This window comes from Brachycentrus maculatus, unplaced genomic scaffold, assembly GCF_059751285.1.
Source record: "Brachycentrus maculatus isolate JH-2025_06_01 unplaced genomic scaffold, ASM5975128v1 h1tg000229l, whole genome shotgun sequence".
Lineage (NCBI taxonomy): Eukaryota > Metazoa > Arthropoda > Insecta > Trichoptera > Brachycentridae > Brachycentrus > Brachycentrus maculatus.
In genome coordinates this window covers 186,392-208,584 of record NW_028280980.1, presented here as the reverse complement: position 1 = coordinate 208,584, position 22,193 = coordinate 186,392, and the positions used below count along the sequence as shown (strand labels likewise).

The window sequence follows — 22,193 nt, the reverse complement described above, 5'->3', positions numbered from 1 at the left end:
AAGATAAAAATACATGTCTATTCGAATGCAACGTTGTGTCGAAGTTTTAATTCGATTTGTGAATTAAGAAGATTTAAGATTTTGAACACAAGAACATTTATATTTTTATGCATGTAAATCAAAACATTTTTTTTAGTTAGGGCTTAATAAAACAAACTACGATTATTTTATTGACCATTTTTTATTAATTATTTATTTGTAATATGATAATTATATTCAATGCCAGTCGCTGTTACATCGTTTCCCGGAAATCATATACGTAAAAATAAAAGTAAGGTTATCAACTAGTTCAAAATATATTCACTAATAACTGCGTTATTTGAACAATCTAGAAAGAGAATCATTTAACAAAAATGAATCACTCAGCTATACTCTTTGTTGTAGTACGAAGAAATGCGTTTAAATTATATATATATATATATATATATATATATATATATATATATATATATATATATATATATATATATATATATATATATACACACACTATTGTAAACATTTTAGAATCTTCCATATATTTGAAAGAAGAAGTTGATTATAAAGTAGGAGGTAGAAGTCAAAATTGGCCTGGATTCAACTTCAAAATCAATGCGACTGGACTGGAATAGGATGTGTCTGCTTTTTAGAAGTTTATCTACAGGTAGGATAGAAAGGCTAGGAATGAAATAAGAGTGAGATAAGAAAAATAAGAGTGAAAAATAAGGAACCCAGATCAATTGAAAAACAAATCATTCTTGAATTTATTTTGCAATTGGCGAGAATCGAATCTGAGACCCAAGTTTCACAGTCGAGCCTCTACCCAATTGAGCCACACCTCTTGGCTCTATTATAATAGTTATCTATACTTTACTTTTTCAGGTTTTACAACAAACTGAATGAGTTCTCTAAATTGTAATAATTTTTATTCAATCAAAGAAATCAATAGTTTTTTTCATGGGTCAGTCAAATGGTTTATCTGGATTTTGTATTATAAATATGAGTATGACGTCAATATATTTGGTACATTTATCAAAAACCACTAAAAGTTGAATTAATATTGACTATCATTTCATCGTGCAGGAAAATCTGAGTGCTTACGTGGAAATTTAAGTGGAAAAACCAGTTCTAATGCTATTACTAATTGAGATCTCACAAAGAAAACTTATTTCTTAAATTATCATAATATGAAATAAAAATTATTTGGATAATACTTTAATACTTTTTCCTTCTTTACGAAATCAATTGGTGATAAGAGCACCGCATCGAATCGATGCCGTGTCAACTTGATCGTGGATATTGGAGTGGAATGTGTTCGATAGGATGCAATTACTTACGAGAAGGAACTCGATGCTAAGTTAAACGCATTATTTAAAGAGGACCCATTAAGTATTGTATTTTATCAGTTCATTTTGTGTCTTAATCAGCAGTCTCTCTTTTTGCTCGCTTATCATCAACAAAAAACCGAACAGACAGATCCTCGGATATATGACAAGGGAGAAGAAAAAGGGTATAGATCAAAGGTAATTTTTAAAAGAATATGATAATTTGCACTTGATAAGGGTAATAGAATACCAAAGGTAATGACCGTCCTAACTGGTTTATTCGTGTTTGCTATAAGGTAAAAGATAAGCTAATCTAAGATATTTAAAATATACAGTGAATTAATAAAAATATTGTGTTTCTCATTTTATAAAACAAAGATACTAACCTGACACATTTCATATCTTCATTATAAAATAATATGCAGCTTACTTTTTTTTTTAAATAAAATTAATTTTAAGTTTTGTACCGACATTTCTTGGTGGAACTACATCTTATAGAATAAAATAACAACTACCTTTATAGTTTTTTCCACATTCATAGGTTTTAAATTGATTGAGAAAAAAATAGAATGGTTGATATTTTATTATGTAATGATTTCAGTTAATTTTAACTTATTTATTAAGGAACTCTCAAGAGAGGTGGTATCATACATGATAATAATAGTGAAGGACATTGGTACCATAAACTAAGCTAGGACACAAAATGACGAACCTTCTTCTGTGGCCTGTTGACGACAGTCAACAGTCCGGTGTGGTTTCCTCCCAGCAATGAGCAAATGCTGAGAAGTTCCTGACTGGCCCATACTAGATTATCCCTCCTGTTTCCAACACAGATTCAAATAAAACATGTTTCCAAGCTAGAAGAAACAAAAATCCAGTTAATGATTTATAAACCTTGTTCATAATGCGTAAATAATAAATGCAACTCCTATCTAAAAAAACGTTAACTAATGTATGTATATTCTATTATATTTTTTCACATCTCATCAAAGATGAAGAAGAATATGGAAGTCTGGGCATTTACGGGGCTGACGACCGTCACAGGCTGGTTTAAATGATCACTTTACACACGTGTAACATACACCAATTCTACTATGACAGCCCCGTAAATGCCCAGACTTCCATATTCTTCTTCATCTTTGATGAGACGTCAAAAAATAAAATGAAAAATGCTCCTATAATTAGAGATAATCCAGATTTGTAAACAAGACTTGGACACACTCAAAATGTTGTATGTATGTTCTTATATTTTGTATGAGAATTTGAGGGTTTTAACCCACAAAATTGATTTTGTTTCGATTTATTGCATTATTCACTGCAATTGAAAACGTCATAAGTTAAGCTTATTTATTCTGTTTATTTCTGTGTTCCATCATCTATAGCTACAAATCCGGTGCGAGATACGTCAGTAGTATGGACTACATCTCACGATGGTTGTTTAATTCTACCCGTCGTCTGGACTTAGGCGAACATTTAAATAAAATGTTATTCTCACTTCACATAGTCGGTTATTGTGCTTTGCTGCGGATACATTGCTCTGAGGGTCTAACGCAGGTATAGAAATAACTCATACTATAGGAAAAATTGCTTTATTATTAAAATACCGATTATACATTGAATAATCATTTCATTACTGATACCATTTTTTATTTTTGTAATTTACATAATTGTTTCAATTTTTATGGGAATTTCCATACAGATATTTTATCTGCTTGTATTAATTTTCCATACAAATTTAATAAAGCTTTTACTGAATAATTTTTTTTAATGAAATCGTTATTACTTTTCACAAATATGTAAAAAATATTGTTTTCCCATTGATTTGTTTAATTTTCTCGTCTTCTTTCATTACGATTTTGAATTTTATTTATATTTTTTAAATTACATGGACTCCTGCAAGCTAACCGAGTTAACGCCTTAACAAACATTATATTATTTATTATTATTAAATTTAGTAATTTATTATATTAATTTTAATTTTCAAATATTCCTTTTTGTCAAAAAAAATAAACCCTATGGTTACGAATTATCAGTTTTTATTAAACGATTTTTTTGTTTCTGTTTTTGTTTATATAAATTTTTGAGTTTTTGTATTCTTTATTTTTTTTAAGTCTTCTCATAAATATTCAAAACATAAATGTATAAATAATCTTCCATAATCTTATCTCGACGTTTTTAACTTATAATATTTCTGAAAACAATAAACTAAAATACCACGGATTCTTAATGTGCTTAGCTGAACAATATATATGTACATATGTATATTAAGGAGCTACGTATTGTTACGTGAACTGACTTTGAAATAAGGCTCTAAGAAAATTACATATCGATGCGGTGTTTGTTTTATCGCGCAAAACTTTTTTTTTAATTTTTGAATATCCTCTCTGAAAAAATGTGAAGTTGATCGTATGGTTTATCAATCGGGAAATAAAAATCCAAACATTGAAAATTTATGCTTTTGAAATCTCTTGACATCTCAACGTAGATGAAAAAGAATATGAACGTCTGGTTATATATGAAATGAGTGTACAATATTTGATAAGCCCTGGTACTGCATCTTATAAACACAGTGTTATCTTGATCGTTGATACACGAAGTATAGGTGATCAGCCCTCCGCTTCAGGTACCAGTCCAGGGTAATATTGAATAAATATTATAGTGAAAAAATCAGCTCGGTTAATCACTCTGTTAATCACCCAGCATCGATATTTTTCTTCATCTATTCAAAGATGTACATATACATGTACATATAAAACTATCTCCTAAGTGGGCAAACACAGATTTGTGAACAAACATTGGAACATACTCAAAATATTATGCTATGATATTGTTAAAAATTGTTGTGCAGTTGATACGTTTTAAATTAGAGACTCTTTTTTGGAAGCACTAATGTTCAGCCTTCATTACACCATCACGCTGTGGGAAGGAAGTACTGATGGATTAATGTTCATAAAATATCACAATGCCGGCCTTGAATTGCGCCGCGCTAATGCTTGAAGGAGCTAAACTTGTTTTGTAAACATGAGTTGCCTCCACCTGCCTTTGAACTCGGGTTGTGCGCAAACAAGGCTGAAATCATTTTGTTACAGCGAGAAAAGTGGTGCAATTTTAGGTTAGAAAAATATAAGTAAGAATAAAATCATTTCAAAGAATTGTTGGGTAATACATATATTCAAAATTAAACAAGGTTTATTGGATTGCATTCTTCATTTATTTATGCATATGTTAATACGTGATGCGTTTCGTTTTATTAAGACATTATCAAACACTCAAAATCAGTCTATATTCATCCTTCTTTTGCCATCTCCGTATTTCTCTTTCACACATTACGGATGGAACCAAAACTCTTTTGTGTACAATACAAAAATGAAAAAGGCAAAAACACTTTGTTAGTATAATGTACCATATTTACTGTATATTTAGTTCTGCACTTTATTTGATTATCTCATATCATATTGACCATGACATTTAGTGCTAAAATCGTTAATTATGTAGATTTTAGCACTTTTTTGTGACAGCATTTTATATGATGCGAATCAGATTTTTATTATCATATAATAAAATAAAAAGCACTTAATTTATTTACTGAAAATCGCACGTATTCGTATAACCGAAGAAAATATGAATATAACTACTTTATTAACAATATTAAAGACTTCGAATTTTAATTCACCAATCTGGGTTTTATCCATTAAGAAGTTATATTTTTTTACTGATATGTATTTGATGTTATATTTTACAAAAGAAGAATGTGGAAGTCTAAATATTTGCTAGGTTAACGAACCGTCACCAATTCTACCCATTATTGACAACCACACTACTCAAATTCTTTTCATCTTACCAATAGATGTCTCTTGTGAAGTTCTAGTTATTCAAGAACAGTGTTTCCAAATTGGTTCATAAATATAGAACCTCCAAGAATTTGAGTAGTATGGTTGTCAATAATGGGTAGAATTGGTGAATGTTTATAGTAAAGTGATCACTTGAACCAGCCTATGACGGTCGCTAGCCCCGTAAATGCCCAGACTTCCATATTCTTCTTCATCTTTGATGAGATGTCAAAAAATAATATGAAAAATACTCCTATAATTGGAGATAATCCAGATTTGTGAACAAGCATTTGGACATACTCAAAATGCTGTAACTGAATTCTATTGAAACCGCAACTGAAGATAAATAAATAAATGTGGTTGGTAATGGAAGCAGAGGGAAACATTTTTTTTGGCATGATCAAATATTTCAAATACTTCAAGGGGTCATATCGGGAGTCGGAATAATCGATGGGCATGTATGAGGAGATGCATAAATGTGGAAGAGGCTAAGACAGATTGGTGTGGCTTTCTTTTATCTCTGCCTATCCCTGCGGTGAAGTAGGGTGATGGAAAGTTGGTTTATTTATTTATACACATAGGTATATTCTTAATATATTTTTTTGTAATTTATGTTTTACTTAGTAAATACCACTATATATTATTATTAAAAATGGATAAATTTTACCACAAAGTGACTGCCGAATCAATTAATGAAAATTTATTTATTTTGATGTCCGCATTAAAAAACATATTATATATTATGTTTGTTCCAGAAAACATGGGGACTTTTAAAAATCTTTTAACCATCGGATTGATGTTCGCTGTATTCATGAATATTGAAGGAGTACCTGCAGGGGTGAGTCTTTTATTTGTTTTATGTGTCTTATTATGATTTATTTTCCGTACGTTTTTCTGATTTATTTTCTGCACCTTATTATGTTTTATTTTCTGAGCCTTATTATGATTTATCCTCAAGGCACTCGCGTAAATTGGCAGTGTCTAAGTTACAAAAGGCAATGCGAGTACGAGTGTGTATCCTTGTTTTACCTAGCCATTGTTGCAATTCTTCTCTTCATACCTTCTCCATGTCCTTTCCTATGTGACAGTTACATCCTTTCCCCCAAGTTTCTTCAATTATATCATTAAATATATCCCACTATCTCAGAGCTTAGGACTAACCACCTTGGCTATATGAAATTGGTGTCCTCATGCACCATTGATGACGTGTGACGTGTATGGAAGTGAAGAAAAGGAATTTAAAAAATAGGAATGAATTTACACTGAATGCAGTCGAAATGCAATCTCTCAATGCGCAAAACTATGTCTGATAGATCTTTGAATGGGTCATGTTTGTCTGACAGATCGTATTTCATCAGCAATCAATATATTTCCATTCGTCTTTCGTCAAATTTTTGTTTCACTTCCATTCTCCTTTTGCCAACTCTATGCTTCACTTCTATACATAAGGGTTGGAACCAAGACTGTATTTTTAAGTTTAGTTTTCGCTAAAAGGTTTTTATTTGTCATAACTAAAATTTAATTTTATAATTTACAATGAAACTAGTAATTGTGCCATAATTTTTTTTTAAAGAATATGCCATTTTCAAGTCCCTAATGTAGAAACTATTATAAAAAAAACATCAATTCTTCAAAACGATTAAAGGGTGATAAATACTTGATTCTAAGCAAAATATTTATCTTTGAGATTCAAAAATAATTTAATTAAATTAAATGTAACACCAAATAATTCTAAAAGAACAATAACCCCCCTATAAATAGGAGATTTAATCATCAGATCAAAATTCCTTGAAATGAATTAAATGCCTTTTATATAATAATTTTAATTAAAAAAAACCTACCAGGAAAAAACATAAAATTTATTTAGTATAATATAAACAATAAACATTGAGTCTATGTCCCTCTCCAAACACAAGAGCTTAGTCTCTCGTTTGGAGAGGCTCGCCGTTACTAGTATAAGCTATTATTTTTCAACATCTCATCAAAGATGAAGAAGAATATGGAAGTGTAAGCATTTACGGGGCTGACGACCGTCACAGGCTGGTTTAAGTGATCACTTTATACACGTGTAACATTCTCCAATTTGATGAGATGTCAAAAATAATGTGAAAATTAACTCATATAATTGGAGATAGTAAGTCTATGTTTGAAGTAGAAAGTCCAGTAAATGAATTTAATTACAATATTTTTGATAACCATCATAAATAAATAAAAATTTGCAAAGGCAGGATATTAAATCCTTTATCAAATACATAGAAATGTTGACAAGGATAATCTAACGTTTAGGTATTCTCGCATATGGTGTTTAAACTCTTGAGACCTTTTTTATAACCGGTCAGAGTAAAAAAAAAACTTGTCGATAACATACCTAAACTTGTGAAGACGACCGAAATGGAAAAACCAGTGATTAATTATTTTTGTTATTTAAATACTGTACAATAATTTAAAAAAAAAGGTATTCAAAGATTAACAGAAAGATATTCGGCCATACATCTGTTGGCATTGAAACTCGAAGTTTATTATTGTTGTAATTCAATAGAAGAATTATACTTTTTTCTCCGAAATTTATTATCCGATGTTTCATTCATTATATAATCTACTAATAAACAAAGTATAATTGGTTAGTTTCAAACATAATTTGTAAAACATCTTTAATTTTTTAAATTTAATATATCGTTACTTTAATAGATATTCAAATAGTAACATAAGAAAGTACAAGGCTAAAATAAGCATTATCGATAAAATTAAGAAAAGTGTTGATGTGGTTTAGCCATGCGGACCGAATGAGTGAGAATAAAACGGTCAAACAATTTTTCTCACAAACACACCGCTTCCCCGTAGGGGTAGGCAAAGAAAATAGAAAGCCACACAAATCTTTCCGAATGTTTTTGTAAGATATCTTCGACTCTTCCACATTGATGCATTGTACCCGCAACGCCATATTTACATTTTCAATTAATGTTTTACTTAGTGAATACCACTATTTCTTAAAATCTACTATGACACGTGTTTCGATGCATTCCGCATCATTTTCAAACACTGTATGTGAAGCTAATTCTAAATTTTAGAGTTGGGTCCTTGGGATGTTGAATGTTGAAGAGGGGTAGCTGTTTCTTATTTTTATTTATTATTTTTTTTTATTTCTTATCAGTGCGGGAGGCTTTTGTCATATCGTTAATTATGGTAAGTAAAACATTAATTAAAAATGGATAGATTTTACCACAAAGTGACTGCCGAATCAATTAATTCCATATTTACAGTCTAAAATTCACAAAAGAAAATATCATTATTCTTTCAATATTTCCGTAAAGAATTTATTTATAAGTAAATTTCTTTCGTTCTCGAAATGATTTAAAATCCATCATTTCTTTAATCTTTAAATATTCATAAATATTTGGTATATTCAAAATAGCTACATGATTAAATTTTCCTATAATTTATTATTCTAGACAAAATTAAAATACTGTGTAGAAAGAAATACATAAATACCTATAAAATCGATATTTATGGAAAATTAATTCAAAATTGTAAAAAAAATTAAGTTTTGAATATCGAGGATACAAATAGATATATCATTCGACATTATTTATATTACATTCCATTACGTTACAAAACAATCAATCACATCATATAACGTCAAATATTGATAAATATTTAAACTAGCTATATAACATTTTCCCCAGCAGTACTGTCTAGAAAGACACCTGTAACAAAAGATGTTTATGGATAAAATATTCATAATTATTAGAATAAATCTATAAGTATTGAATACAAATAGGTATTTTATTCGCCATTAATTATGCTATTACGCTACCGATACACACCATGAATCATGGTGTAGAAGGCCATTGTCATGCCTATGTAATCTTAATAATTTATAAGTTTCGACAAAATGTTGTCAAGCTTATACGTAAAAAATACATTAAAGACATTTTGCGTTTTGTAATATTTTTAAATATGTAATTGCCCGACGGGATTATAAAACTTTACATGTAAGTAAATATTTTAAAGCATATTGGCAGTTGAAATCATCGCAATTTTAATATTTTAAATGACACGGAGGAAATATTCAACAATTTACAAGTTATGACAGTCAAAAATCTGTACCCTAAACAATCCTTAAATATGCTTTGAAGAATTTCTCTCACATAACACAATAACGCACCTCCCAGCAAAACACACAAATCACGATCAATTCTTCATGGAAATAAACATAGAACTACAAGATCCAAAACACATGAAGTAAAATCTAACACATTCATCTTTTGGTGGGAAAAATAAGTTTGATTATTATCGAATAAAGTTGTACAACCTGCTTCCATTACCCATAAAGTCATTGAATAAAACTTAGTCAAAAAGAACCTTTTATACATAGATAAAAGAGATTAAAAGGTCTGAAATAGATCGCATCATTCGGCCATATCGTATTTTATAGCATGTCATAAACAATTTTCTTTTATTTAGTTTTACGAAAAAGTTTTGTAAAATGTACCCTCGGCGCGAGATAACTCAGTGAGGGCATATAATTTTAATTTGTATTTATTTTTATGATAAAAACATATAAATAAACTGAACTCACCATTAACACGGTAAACAGGTTCCAAGCGAAATCGTGAAAAAAGGTATAAAAATAGTATTCTATTTTTTTAAATAGTTTATATTTTTCCTTATATAAAAATCAATTCAGGATATGAACAAATAAACTTCATTTTTACTTATCGTACCTCAATTTTATTAAAAAAAATACTTTGAAATAAAAATAAGGCAAAACAAATATTAACCCCTAAATTAGCCCCATTCCGCATACCTCTCTGCGCATAATACTGAGCAGCCAGTACGTGCGAGTGATGTAGAAAATTCCAAATTACTATACGTATTGATTAATGAATTTAATCGTGAACATTAAACGATTATTTTCTCTTTTTTTCTGCCGTGTTATTTCAAAATTTTGTAAAAGGTAGTTCTTCTTCAAACCCTCATCAGCACCCGATGGTGCATAGGGCACTGCATCATATAAACGCAGAAGAATAATAAAAAGATAATTTGAAATTATAATTGCCGCATATTCTTCTTCTAGCTCTTATCGATACCCCAAAGGTGCATAGGAGACTGCATCGTATAAACGCAGTGTTATCTTGACCGTTAACACATGAAGGCAAAGTGATCACTCCTGCGCATCAATTACCTGTCCAGGGTAATATTGAATAAATATTGGAGAGAAAAAAGCATTAATATTTATTTGACCCCCCCACTGGGAATTGAACCCGGGACCTCCAGCACGGTAGCTTAACACGCTGACCATTACACCACGGAGGCGGACAATATTTCCATATGACGTATATCTGTCTTCCATTATAAGAATTAAATAATTACATTGACTTATAGACTTATTAAGCTTGAACTCTCATGAGTGCTTCGATCTTTTATTATTTATTTAATTATTTTAAATAAGTAACTGGTTAAACTTGTAATTATCTTTAGAGATTTTGTTTACAGCGCCCATCTTGCTTATAACAAGTTCTCGTTGGCTATTAGAGAAGAATTACCGATGTTGTCTTGATTGCTTTATTCACTATATCCTTTGGAACAATGCCAAGTCGAAGGTACCTAACTACAAAGAAAAGTTCTAATACATATGTATGGATTATAATTTTTACTTGCGTACTGCCGCAGGAAAGCGCAAAGAACGGTAAATTTAATATTTTTTAATTGGTAAACCTTGATTTTTTAACGACTGTTTATTTATTTGGTTATTTTAAAACATATCGCTTACTCCTTTCAAGAACGTCATCAATCAAAAAACTTGATTTTTCAGGAGAACGTTTTTAAAGTTTAAAAATATAATACAATGTATTAAAAATAACTATCAAGCCACTTATTGAACTTTTCACTGTGCAACAGATCTTTTTAGGTAAAACCTGAATGTTTTTCTTCATTTGAAAAAAAAATAAGTTGAAAAAATAATTAAGTAATACCTTTTCTTAAAAATGCAAAAATAACATTTTCTGCCCTGTAGCGGGTAAATATTGAGTTTAACATATACCACTTTTGCTGGGATATAGTATATTTTCTGGGCATTCCAAAAACATGCACACTTGAAAATTGAGGATTTTTGATATATGACGTTGTTGAAAGGAGTGCGCGATTTGACATAAATAAGTCACAAACTTGTATATAACTATCCCGATAAATAATTTATATTTCAAATTTTGGGACATGTGACAAGGCTAACAAGACTGAATTACAAATATGAAAGTTAGAAAAAAAGATTAAAAAATGGACAAATCTAACACAGGGCACAATATAAAATACAAATCAATTAATGGGTATAGTAAATAAGCATCTAAAAAAACAAAAGGTATTAAGCACGTTTAAATGAAAATTTCATCGGGAATTTAAAACTGAACATTATTTTTTTACGTTTTGTACTGAAATTTCTTGGTGGAACTGCTTTTTATATAACTAACGGGGTATTCTCGGATACAACGAGTGATGTGAAAAATATGCATTCCGAGTATTTACACATTGATTACCTTATTTACCAGATGATTTCAATTTATAATTTTTGTTAAATTATATATTATTTTTAAAAAAATAATGGATGTTTGGGAATCTATAGGGCGTATGACCTATCATAGGCTGGTAAAGGGATCACTTTACACACGTGCAACATTCACGGTTTTACAAATAATCTGGGGTGAAATAAGGAAAAATGCAAGGCTGAGATAAGCATTATTGATAAAATTAAGACAAGAATAACAATTAATGATATAGTTTGGACATGTGAAACGAATAAGTAAGAAAAGAACGGTAAAACAAATTAATGAGATAAATGTAGTTGGAAATAACAGAGAAAGACTGGAAAAAAATTGGCATGATCGCACGTATGTCAAATACATTAAAGCGATCGGTTTGAGTCGAAACAATCGGCGGGTATGTATGAGGAGATTCATAAATATGGAAGAGGCAAAGAATGTTTCTGAAGACAGAGTGGTATGGCGTTCTATTTTCTCTTCCTACCCCAGCGGCGTGATGGTTAGTTAGTAAGTTAGGATTTATTTCTGTCAATTTTGTTCTTCAAAACAGCAAAAAGTCTAGCGAATTAAAGGTTACTAATAGTCTAATTAAAGGTTAATAAAAAATCAGAACACTGCGCTGATCGTAGATTTGTACCGTGTAACACATATTTGTACATTACGTTCACGTACTCGTATGTGGGTACACAACTAAAGTGCGATTTAGCGGTCAGTCAACGCGGATTGGGTTCTAGAAGACTATCTGCAAAAAAAATAATGACCGATTCGCGTCATTATAGTATTATTGTATGAAAAAAGTAAGTAGGTACTTAAACTGTGATAACTCTTATGTTGTACCAATTTTTACTTCATTCAATGGAGTTTCACATCTGAGCTCTAAATTTATAAAACACACTGAGGAATATTTCCAATTTGAAAAATATATATGTATAATATATTTATATATATATATATATATATATATATATATATATATATATATATATATATATATATATATATATATATATATATATATATATATATATATATACGTATATATAATTTTTTTTTTTTTAAATGGGAACTATTGTTTTTACTATGTATTTACAAAAATAATTCAATTTTATAATATTTTTGTGAGCCTTGGCGGCTCATTATAAGAAATAGGTATCGAATTGTGGTAGAGTGGGTTCGAACCCAGTAACTCTGTGATCAAACTGTGATTACAAATTTATTACCACAATGGCAGTGCTACCTGTTGAAAGTAATAGCAATGCAAGTACCGTAAATAAGAAATAGTATCTTGATCGTTAGATTATTATGACGTTCATAAACTATATATTTAAAAAATATTGTAAAAATATAAATGTTTCAATCTGTCAAAAAATTCGACGCATGGTCATACCTGAAACCTGGTGAATGCAGATTCATATGTAATTTACCATAAATATCAAGGTTGTAATTTTAAACCTCAATAGCAGCGAGGAAATAGGAGCAGAAGAAGATCGATGAAAACTTGTCATGATTAAGTACTTCTAAGTCATGTCAGGAGTCAGAATAATCAGCAGGTTGGAGGAGATCCATGAATGTGGAAGTTTCTTAAATTGTTTACAAAGATATACTGGTATGGCATCCTTTACCGTGATTGTTAGTTTTTTATGAATGATATCTTTAGGAAGGTACAATTTTTAGGTTTAGGTAGGGTTCATAATAATAATAAAAACCTTACCCGCACCCCAATGGTGCATAGGGCACTGCGTCATATAAACGCAGTGTTATCTTGATCGTTTACACAAGAAGGAAAGGTGATCAGCCCTCCACTTCAGGTACCAGTCCAGGGTAATATTGAATAAATATTACAGTGAAAAAATCAATTATATTTATTTTACCCCACTTCGGAATCGAACCCGGGACCTCCAGAACGGTAGCCGAGCGTGCTGACCATTACACTACGGAGGCGGACCGGAGGGTTCATAAACATCAAGATATATAATAAATCCATGTCTTTTTATATCAATATTAAATATAGTTTATTTTCTATACACATTTGGTTATTATATTGACATCGTAGATTGCTATGATTATTTCTTGATTCTATTGATATTGATATGCAGTGATGTTGTAACGACATTGGGATTCAGGAAATAGCGTGAATTCCGTTTTACTTATGTAGATAGCATAAATTAATTATATATTAATAAAAAATTAGAATTATAATATACTAGGTTAGTGAAATGATAGAACGACCAGCTATAATAATTTGTATCAAGATTTTTTCTATTGATCTTAACAAAGATGAAGATGAATATTCTTACTAAAAGAGAAGAATTTTCTTGCATATGTACAATATATTACACCTTGGCATTTAGTGCATGTTGCTCTCAATTGTTAGTGCTTGTTGGTCATTTGGTCGACCAATAAAGCATGTGATTAATGTTTTATGTAGTTATAAATGTGTGAATAGTGCTATTGAATTGAGTGTAGTATTGTTTGCATGCTAGTGTAGTGATTGTCCTGACGAAGAGACGGGTACGTCTCTAAAGCGGTAGACTTAAGTATCAATGAGTGGGTCTATACTGTAGTACTTACATTATTGTAAGAAATAGTTTTTTTAACGTTTTTTTAATTATTTTTTTAAATTTTATTTTTTATAATGTAAATGAACTAACTAATCATTACGATTTTCCCCGCAGGGGTAGATAGAGAGAATAAAATGCCACACTTATTTGTCTTTGTAAATAATCTTTGCCTCTTCAATATTTAAGCATCTCCTTACACAAACCCTCCGATTATTCTGACTCCTGACCTGACCACATTCAAGTATTTGATCATGCCAAGACTACCTCGGTCTTTTTCTGCTTCCATTACCAACCACATTCTCCTTGTAACTTTATTATACTGTTCTTTCTTCACTCATTCGATTTCCATCTAAGGACACCTTTCTTAATTTTATCGACAATTCTCATCTCAGTCTTAAATTCTTTCCTTATATCACGATTCAAACATCTACTACAAATCGTTTTGTGCAAATTTATCTAAAAGATCGCCTTTTAGGACTTCATTTGATAATATTCATGAAAAATAAAGGAGTATACTGTAGTTTGAATATCAATTTGAAAATTTGAGAAATCGACATCGACAAATATTCAATTACCGTGTATTATTCCGCTAATGGGTCGATACCCACATCAAGTGGTTGGATAATAATTCTTAGATCAAACCTACTTATGTACATTCTCAAGTTCAAGTCTAGGATCTCAAAAACCTGTTCTCTTTTGCGCAAAACCCAATTAAGAATAAATTATATTTTTTGTGATGAAAAAACAGTTTTAAATGGATATTGTGCGATTGAAAATAACACGTTATTTTGGATTAGGAAAGATTTTTGTAAAGAGTTAATTGCATTTTTATGACGTACCGTATTTATTTATGTATTGTTTGAAAAGATTAATAAAATGACCCGTGATTAAATTGAACTCTGGACTGCTGAGCCAAAGTCCATTTATAATTCTGTGTGTTATCACGTAGTGCATTAGTGGATTTATTATTAAAATAATATGTTTTAATTCTATAAAATGTAAGTATTTGGAGGGTAATATTACTGGATGTATGGATGTGAAGGAAGCTACGAGTGTACGAGTATGTATGGGTGTGACAAACAAGTGTGGTGTTTCTAGTTCAATGGTGAAAGCCTCAAGATGTTAGTACAGTACAACTCCTCTTCTTCCTGGCTCTATCCCAATTTATCGTCTTTGTACATTGTTGAGGACAGCTTTCCTCACGATCAATTTATAGGTTCTCCTATAACTGATAACGTCACCTAGGTCATACCTTCGAATCATCTTATCTTTCTGAAGCATACATGAATTTTTTGGCCTTCCTCTAGATGTCTTTCGAAAAAGATTCATTGCGATTGCCTGGTTCACAATATTTTCAAGTTCTCTGCGTCCTATGTGCCCCTACCATCTCAATGGCCTTTCCTCTACCTTACTATTGATGCTTGTTACACCCAGGCATCCACGAATGCTCTTTATTTTGTCTCTTATGGACACTTAAAACTTCAATAATACGACTACGATAAATACATACAACTTTAAATGTTGTAATTTCTTTTCAAAGTACAATTTTACATCTTCAAATTAAATAATATTTAAGTCCATAATTAGATTCACATTTGTGGAGGTCCTCTACAGAAAGTTATACTTCCAATATTTAACAAAAAACCCTTTAAATACAAACCTGTTCTGTTTACCGTATTCTTTTGAAATCATAATTAAAATTCCGACAAAATGTGCCCAATCCTGTGTTTAACCAATGTAAAATAGTTAAATCGCAACAAAATTGAACAATTTTACAAGTGAAAATTCCTGATTACTTAAAATCCTTTAAAATCGAAATGTAACGTTTTGATGAGGACTTCCACATTTATCCTGGCAGTTCTCTAAAAAATTGTATTTTATTTTGAGATAAAATCACCTACCGTCCACTACTGAATCTTTTACACAAGTGGGCGATACAGGTTGGCATATCGCTCACTCCTTTCAAGAACATCATAAATCAAAAATCGTTAATTTTCATTTGTGCATGTTTTCGAAATGCCCAGAAAATGTACTATATCCCAGCAAAAGAGGAATATATTAACTTAATATTTAAACGCTACAGACCAGAAAGTGTTGTTTTTGCATTTTGAAAAAAAGGTATTGTTTAACTATTTTTTTAAAATATCCTAAATATTTTTAAATGGAGGAAAAATCTTCAGGTTATACCTAAAAAGATCTGTTGCACAGTTAAAAGTTCAATAAGTGGCTTGATATTTATTTTTAATACATTGTATTATATTTTTAAACTTTAAAAACGTTCTCCTGAAAAATCAAGTTTTTTTATTAATGACGTTATTGAAAGGAGCGAGCGATAAATACCACTATTTATTAAAATCCTTTGTGAAAAGTGTTTCGATGCATTCCGCATCATTTTAAACACCGTATATAAGGCTAAGTCTAAATTTTAGAGTTGTGTCATTGGGATGTTCATAATTTTTTATTTATTATTATTTTTTTGTTATTACTATTTTTTATTTTTATTTATTTATTTATTTTATTTGTATAATTTTTTTTAAATTTCATTTCTATTTCCAGATTCCGCCGTTGATCTCCTTCAACGACGGCAAGCTGGGGGTGAACTTCCTGGGTTACCACGCGGCGGTGGGCATCGGGGGCGGCGCCGGGCAGGGCGGAGCCGCGGGCGGCCTGCACGCCGAGGCGGGCACGCCTTTCGGCCAGCGGGCGGCCGCGGGCCTGCGGGGCAACGTGGGAGAGGGAGAACATACAGCCGGTAAATTAAATAAAAGGGTTCAATATATGGACATGTATTTACACCAATATTTTTACACTCGCAATCACAGAATTCATTCATTGTTCGGCAACGCTAGGAGCCGCACGTCATTTCAACCCGATTTTTTTTTATAATACGTACTGGATTTTTCGTTGTTTTTAGAATATCCATTTTAAAAAATCCTTATATTTCAATTAGTCATTTTTTCAAAAACAATTTTTTTTTCAATACAAAAAAATGTTTTAAGAAAAAATTCAATTACGTCAAATGTAACCTGGTCTTAAAAAATTTTTATTAAGGAATAACCCGTAAAACCTCTATTTTAGAGCCTTGTCTGCAAGTATGATAGTAAGGATAGGGAACGTAAATGTGAAAAATACATCATAAAAATCGAGACCCATTGTAAATAAATACTTCTTAAATTAATTTTCCAATCGGCGGGAATTGAGCCCGCAACGCCAGTTTCGCGGTCGAGAGTTTACCCATCTACGCCACGGCACTTGTCTACTATATGCATTTGCACTTTTGATTATTAACACTGAAGGCATGAACCATTTTGTTATATTTTCTTAAACCGGACTTAATAACAACATAATAAAAAATAGCGAAGATGCAAACCGTTTCGAAACAGCAACCTAAATTTGCTTTAATGGTATTCGAGGAAAAGCCTTGCAGAAAGAATCCAATTAATGCTAGCCATTCACAGATGTCTCTTTCACATCGCTCACTCCTTTCAACAACTTCATATATCGAAAATCGTCAATATTCAGTTGTGCATGTTTTTGTAATGCCCCGAAAATGTACTACATCCCAGTAAAAGCGGCATATTTCTAACTTAATATTTACCCGCTACAGGGCAGAAAGTGTTGTTGTTTTTTTTTTAATTTTGAAGAAAATGTATTGTTTAATTATTTTTTTTAAATATACTTAATATTTTTCAAATGGAGAAAAAACCTTCAAGTTTTACTTTAAAAAGATCTGTTGCACAGTAAAAAGTTCAAGGAGTGGCTTAAAGTTTTTTTTAATACATTTCATTGTATTCTTAAACATTAAAAACGATCTCCTGAAAATTAAAGTTTTTTTTTATATTTGACTTTGTTGAAAGGAGTGAGCGATATGTTAAAATGACATAATGATTTATGCTTATTTGTATAAATAAAATAATTCGTTTTATAATAAAAAAATTACTTTTAGCTACAGGGCTTGAAGTCCTGGATTCTTATTAGTTGAAGATGAAACTTTGTTGTAATATTACACTCTCTCAGGAGATTGATAAGTCATTCATCTTTCAATATGTGTAATACATACCGCTGAAAGGCTGTACAGTTAGATTGTAGTATACGGTCGACCTTATGTTGGAACGGGTATTCTTAAACTGGCAGTCGTGAAGTAGAGTTTTTAAGTGGTATTACATGAAATAAACCATGAATGAATAAGAAGGGTGTTTTGGACTATACAATAAATCGCAACTTAATTTCCTTTAAACCTATGAAATAGTTGAATTAATTTTTTTTTATGTTTAACATGCTGTGTTTGTATTTCCAAATATTTTTTTCTTCGAAATAAACGTTTTATTTGGCTTTGAAAAAAATATGTATATTGAAAAAATTATTTTAAGTAGTTTTTTTTAATGGGTACCTTTCGATAACTGTTTTCTTGTCAAAATCATATATTTATTTCGAAGAAAAACATTTATTTTTTCAGTACAAAAAAAACATTAATTACTTCAAATGTTACCTGGGTTTGGAGAAAATAAAGTTGCAATTTAAAGAATACTGGGCCTTAAGAAAAAGTGTCATTGCAACTTATTTAAATACTGCAATGACGTCATCAGATGTGTACTGCTTTTGTAAAACTTCATTTTAATTCTTATTTGGTAATGATCAATTCTTCGTATCCAGGTGAACTGTACGCCGGGGCCACTGCCGGAGGAAATATAAAGGCCGCAGCAGGACTCGGAGGTGCCGTCGTCGGAGGCCAGCAGCCCCTGGCGGTGGGCAGCAGGTACGCCGTCGCTGGGGTTCCAGGATCAGCATCAGGGTACTCCGAGAATAGGGTCTCCAACGGGCAGCAAGAGCTGGTGGAGTCCACCGTGGTCGGGCACGACGAGCCGCACGTGGACGACAGGACCAACGAAGTGGTCGTGAGGAAGCAAGTCAGGAAGAAGGTCCACGCACCGAGAAGGCCGCTTGTTTCGAAGCGAGTGGAGTACCAGGTCAACTCTAGGTACGCCGATGAAGCGGAGACGTCGTATGAGGATGAGGTAAGAAAAACGTGTTTATTTAACCCTTAAATGCATGATTTTTTATTTTTCTTAAAACTGAGAACAATAATTAAATGTCAAGAAAGTACTCACAGCGCCATCTAGTTATAACAGGCTGACTTAATTCTAACACCTTCTTCTTCTTCTTCAAATCCTTGTCCGCACCCCAATGGTGCATAGGGCACTGAATATAAATGCAGTGTTATCTTGATCGTAAACACACGAAGGAAAGGTGATCAGCCCTCCGCTTCAGATACCAGTCCAGGGTGATATTAAATAAATATTAGAGTGAAAAAATCACTTACATTTATTTGACCCCCCCCTGGGAATCGAACCCGGGACCTCCAGAATGATAGTCGAGCGTGCTGACCATTACACTATGGAGGCGGACACTATGGAACCTAACACCTTAGATGTGTGATAAATATGCAACAGTGTGAATTATAACAATAGATATTTGTCACGATGTTGGTTTATTGGCTAATAAATTAATATGAAAAATCACAAGACTATCGATGATATGCTTATTGAAATCTTATCTGAAAAAAATAGAGAACTAAGGGAGATAATAAGGTTTAAACTTTAGATATTTGAATAAAACGAAAAACGTGCATTCGCATACGTCATCAGATTTCCGTCATCGAACGTTTTATGACGTCATATGGTTTATTGTCTATGGTTTATAGAGCTGTTATAGTAGTCAATACTGTGTGGATTGTTTGTTTACCACTACACTGGTATACAAATATGAGGGGAGGGTGGACCATAGACATCAACAAATAGAGCCGCCAATAATTAAGCAATGACATCCACATTAAACTGACTCCATCGTTTCTGTGTCGTCATTCATTGCCAACTTACGAAAATAACGTTTTTCGAAGGCGAATTTTCCAAAAGAAAATGAAGAATGAAAATATTAATTATATCGGCTGCTAAACACAAAACGAGTCTACCTCAACCTTAACAGGTTAATTATGTTAAATTAGATATATTTCTCGTCTGACAAAGATCCAATATGTCATCTTTCCATCCCCAGACACCCCATGTCGTGACCCACGTCACGCACGTCCGCAAGCCGGCCCCATCCTTCAGCACCTTCGGCTCCGTCTACCTGGACTCCTTCCTGTCTCCGCAGTACGAAGCGCCGGCGGTGCAGACCACCAAAGTGGTCCATCACAGCAGCCCGACGGTGCAGAAGAGGGTGTATTACGAGGGACAAGGGCATCCTGGAACATTCTTCCAGGATATCTTCAACGTAAGAATCGGAATGATGCTTTATTTAACTAGCTAATAAACTAACCATCATGCTACTCCCTGCGGATAAGAGAATATAGTATTTTGTACATTAAGGCTGAGATCTCGAACGTTTAAATCAGAGCGCGATCGGCCGCTGAGAGCTTGAGTCCTTCCGCGCAGATTTTTTTTTAAGAATCCATAAAAAAATATTTATATTGAAAAACTACTCTTTTATTTCAAAATCAAACATTTATTTCGAATAAAAACTATTTTTTTTAATGCAAAAATGCTGTTTTAAGCAAAAAATTCAATCACGTCAAATGTTACCTTGGTTTGAAGATAATTAAGTTGCGTTTTATCGTGCGTTGGGCCTTAGCATTTACTTTGTGGTGTGGTAATATAACACTCTCTTTATCATTTCTAGTTCACTTTGTGTAATACCACTTAAAAACTCTACTTCACGACTGCCGGTTTCAGGATAACCATTACATTATTAGGTCTACAGTTGACATGATGATTGAATGGTTATTCCGAACCGGTAGTCGTGAAGTAGTGTTTTTAAGTGGTATATCACAAATGAACGATGAATAATAAGGAGAGTATTAGAGAGAATAGATCACAACACCGCTCTGTCTTTGCGAACATTATTCGCTCATAAAGCTGTTTTACTGTTTTTTCCTGACTCATTCGTTACATCTTTATCCTACATCTTTATACTACATCTTTATCCTTTCTCACCTATGATGAAATATCAATCAAATAAAAATCTTGATAAAAAAATAGATTATTTATTAATTATTTTTATTTTTCAGATCCCTATTTCTGCTTTGAGTGCAGTCAGTACATTCCTGAGTAACTCTGCCGGGAACTTCAACGTCCGAAAGACAGTTTCAGTCCATGATCACTGAGTCTACACATCACAATATTTTCCGTTTAATTTATTATATAATTCAAATATTTAGTCTTGTTGCCCTTGGTATGTGAGCATAGTTCAAATATATAAACACCGAAATGTATTTTCACGAAATCCATACTCTGTGAAAATTAGGCCAGTAATTCAATGAATAACTTTGGAAGGGCCATTGTAAAAAATGACAAGCATTTTAAACAAATTTTAGTTTGAAATAAAATTGATTCTTGTTTTTTTTTGACGTGGGTTCTTCTGAAATTACAAATATTGCCTACTGAATAAAACATAAAGTTGTATTTTTCTACATACTCGTGTTTAAGAAATAAATATTTGTTTTTTCATGCATATGAATTGAAGCAATAAAGAATTTTCATCATTTTTATAAATATATTTTTGTTTGATTTTTTGTGTTTATTTGTCTTTAAATCCAATTAATTTTATTAGTACTAGTAGGGAACCATAGCATTCAGAACTATCAAGTTTTAAATGTAAGTAGGTGCTATATTACCAATTATATTATAAATTTAAAATATGAAATATACAAATTTAAAACATATTTTTCTCGTGGATTGATAACGAAGGAAAAAATCGAATATCTATTCAACAATGCGTAACAGTACTTTGAAATTTTCTACGTCCCTCGCATATACTCAATACTATGCATTATATACTATAAGTATGCGGAACAAGGTTAGGTTAATATTTTTTCTTAAGTTTGATTATTTAAATGATTTTTCAAATAAAATTAAGATAAAATAAGCAAAAATTAATTGTTTGAAGTCATTAATCAATAAAACTTTG

General features: G+C 31.5%; 1 protein-coding gene across 1 annotated transcript; it reads left to right on the top strand.

The window, feature by feature from the left end:
• Positions 1–2,804: 2,804 nt before the first annotated feature.
• LOC148306706 (uncharacterized) lies at positions 2,805–21,780 on the top strand. The gene is made up of 6 exons (XM_088264506.1): positions 2,805–2,858; positions 5,890–5,972; positions 16,788–16,983; positions 18,885–19,246; positions 20,283–20,501; positions 21,295–21,780. The coding sequence occupies exons 2-6, from the start codon at positions 5,895–5,897 to the stop codon at positions 21,388–21,390; spliced, it is 951 nt and encodes a 316-aa protein (XP_088120632.1). The 5' UTR covers positions 2,805–2,858; positions 5,890–5,894; the 3' UTR covers positions 21,391–21,780.
• Positions 21,781–22,193: the final 413 nt, after the last annotated feature.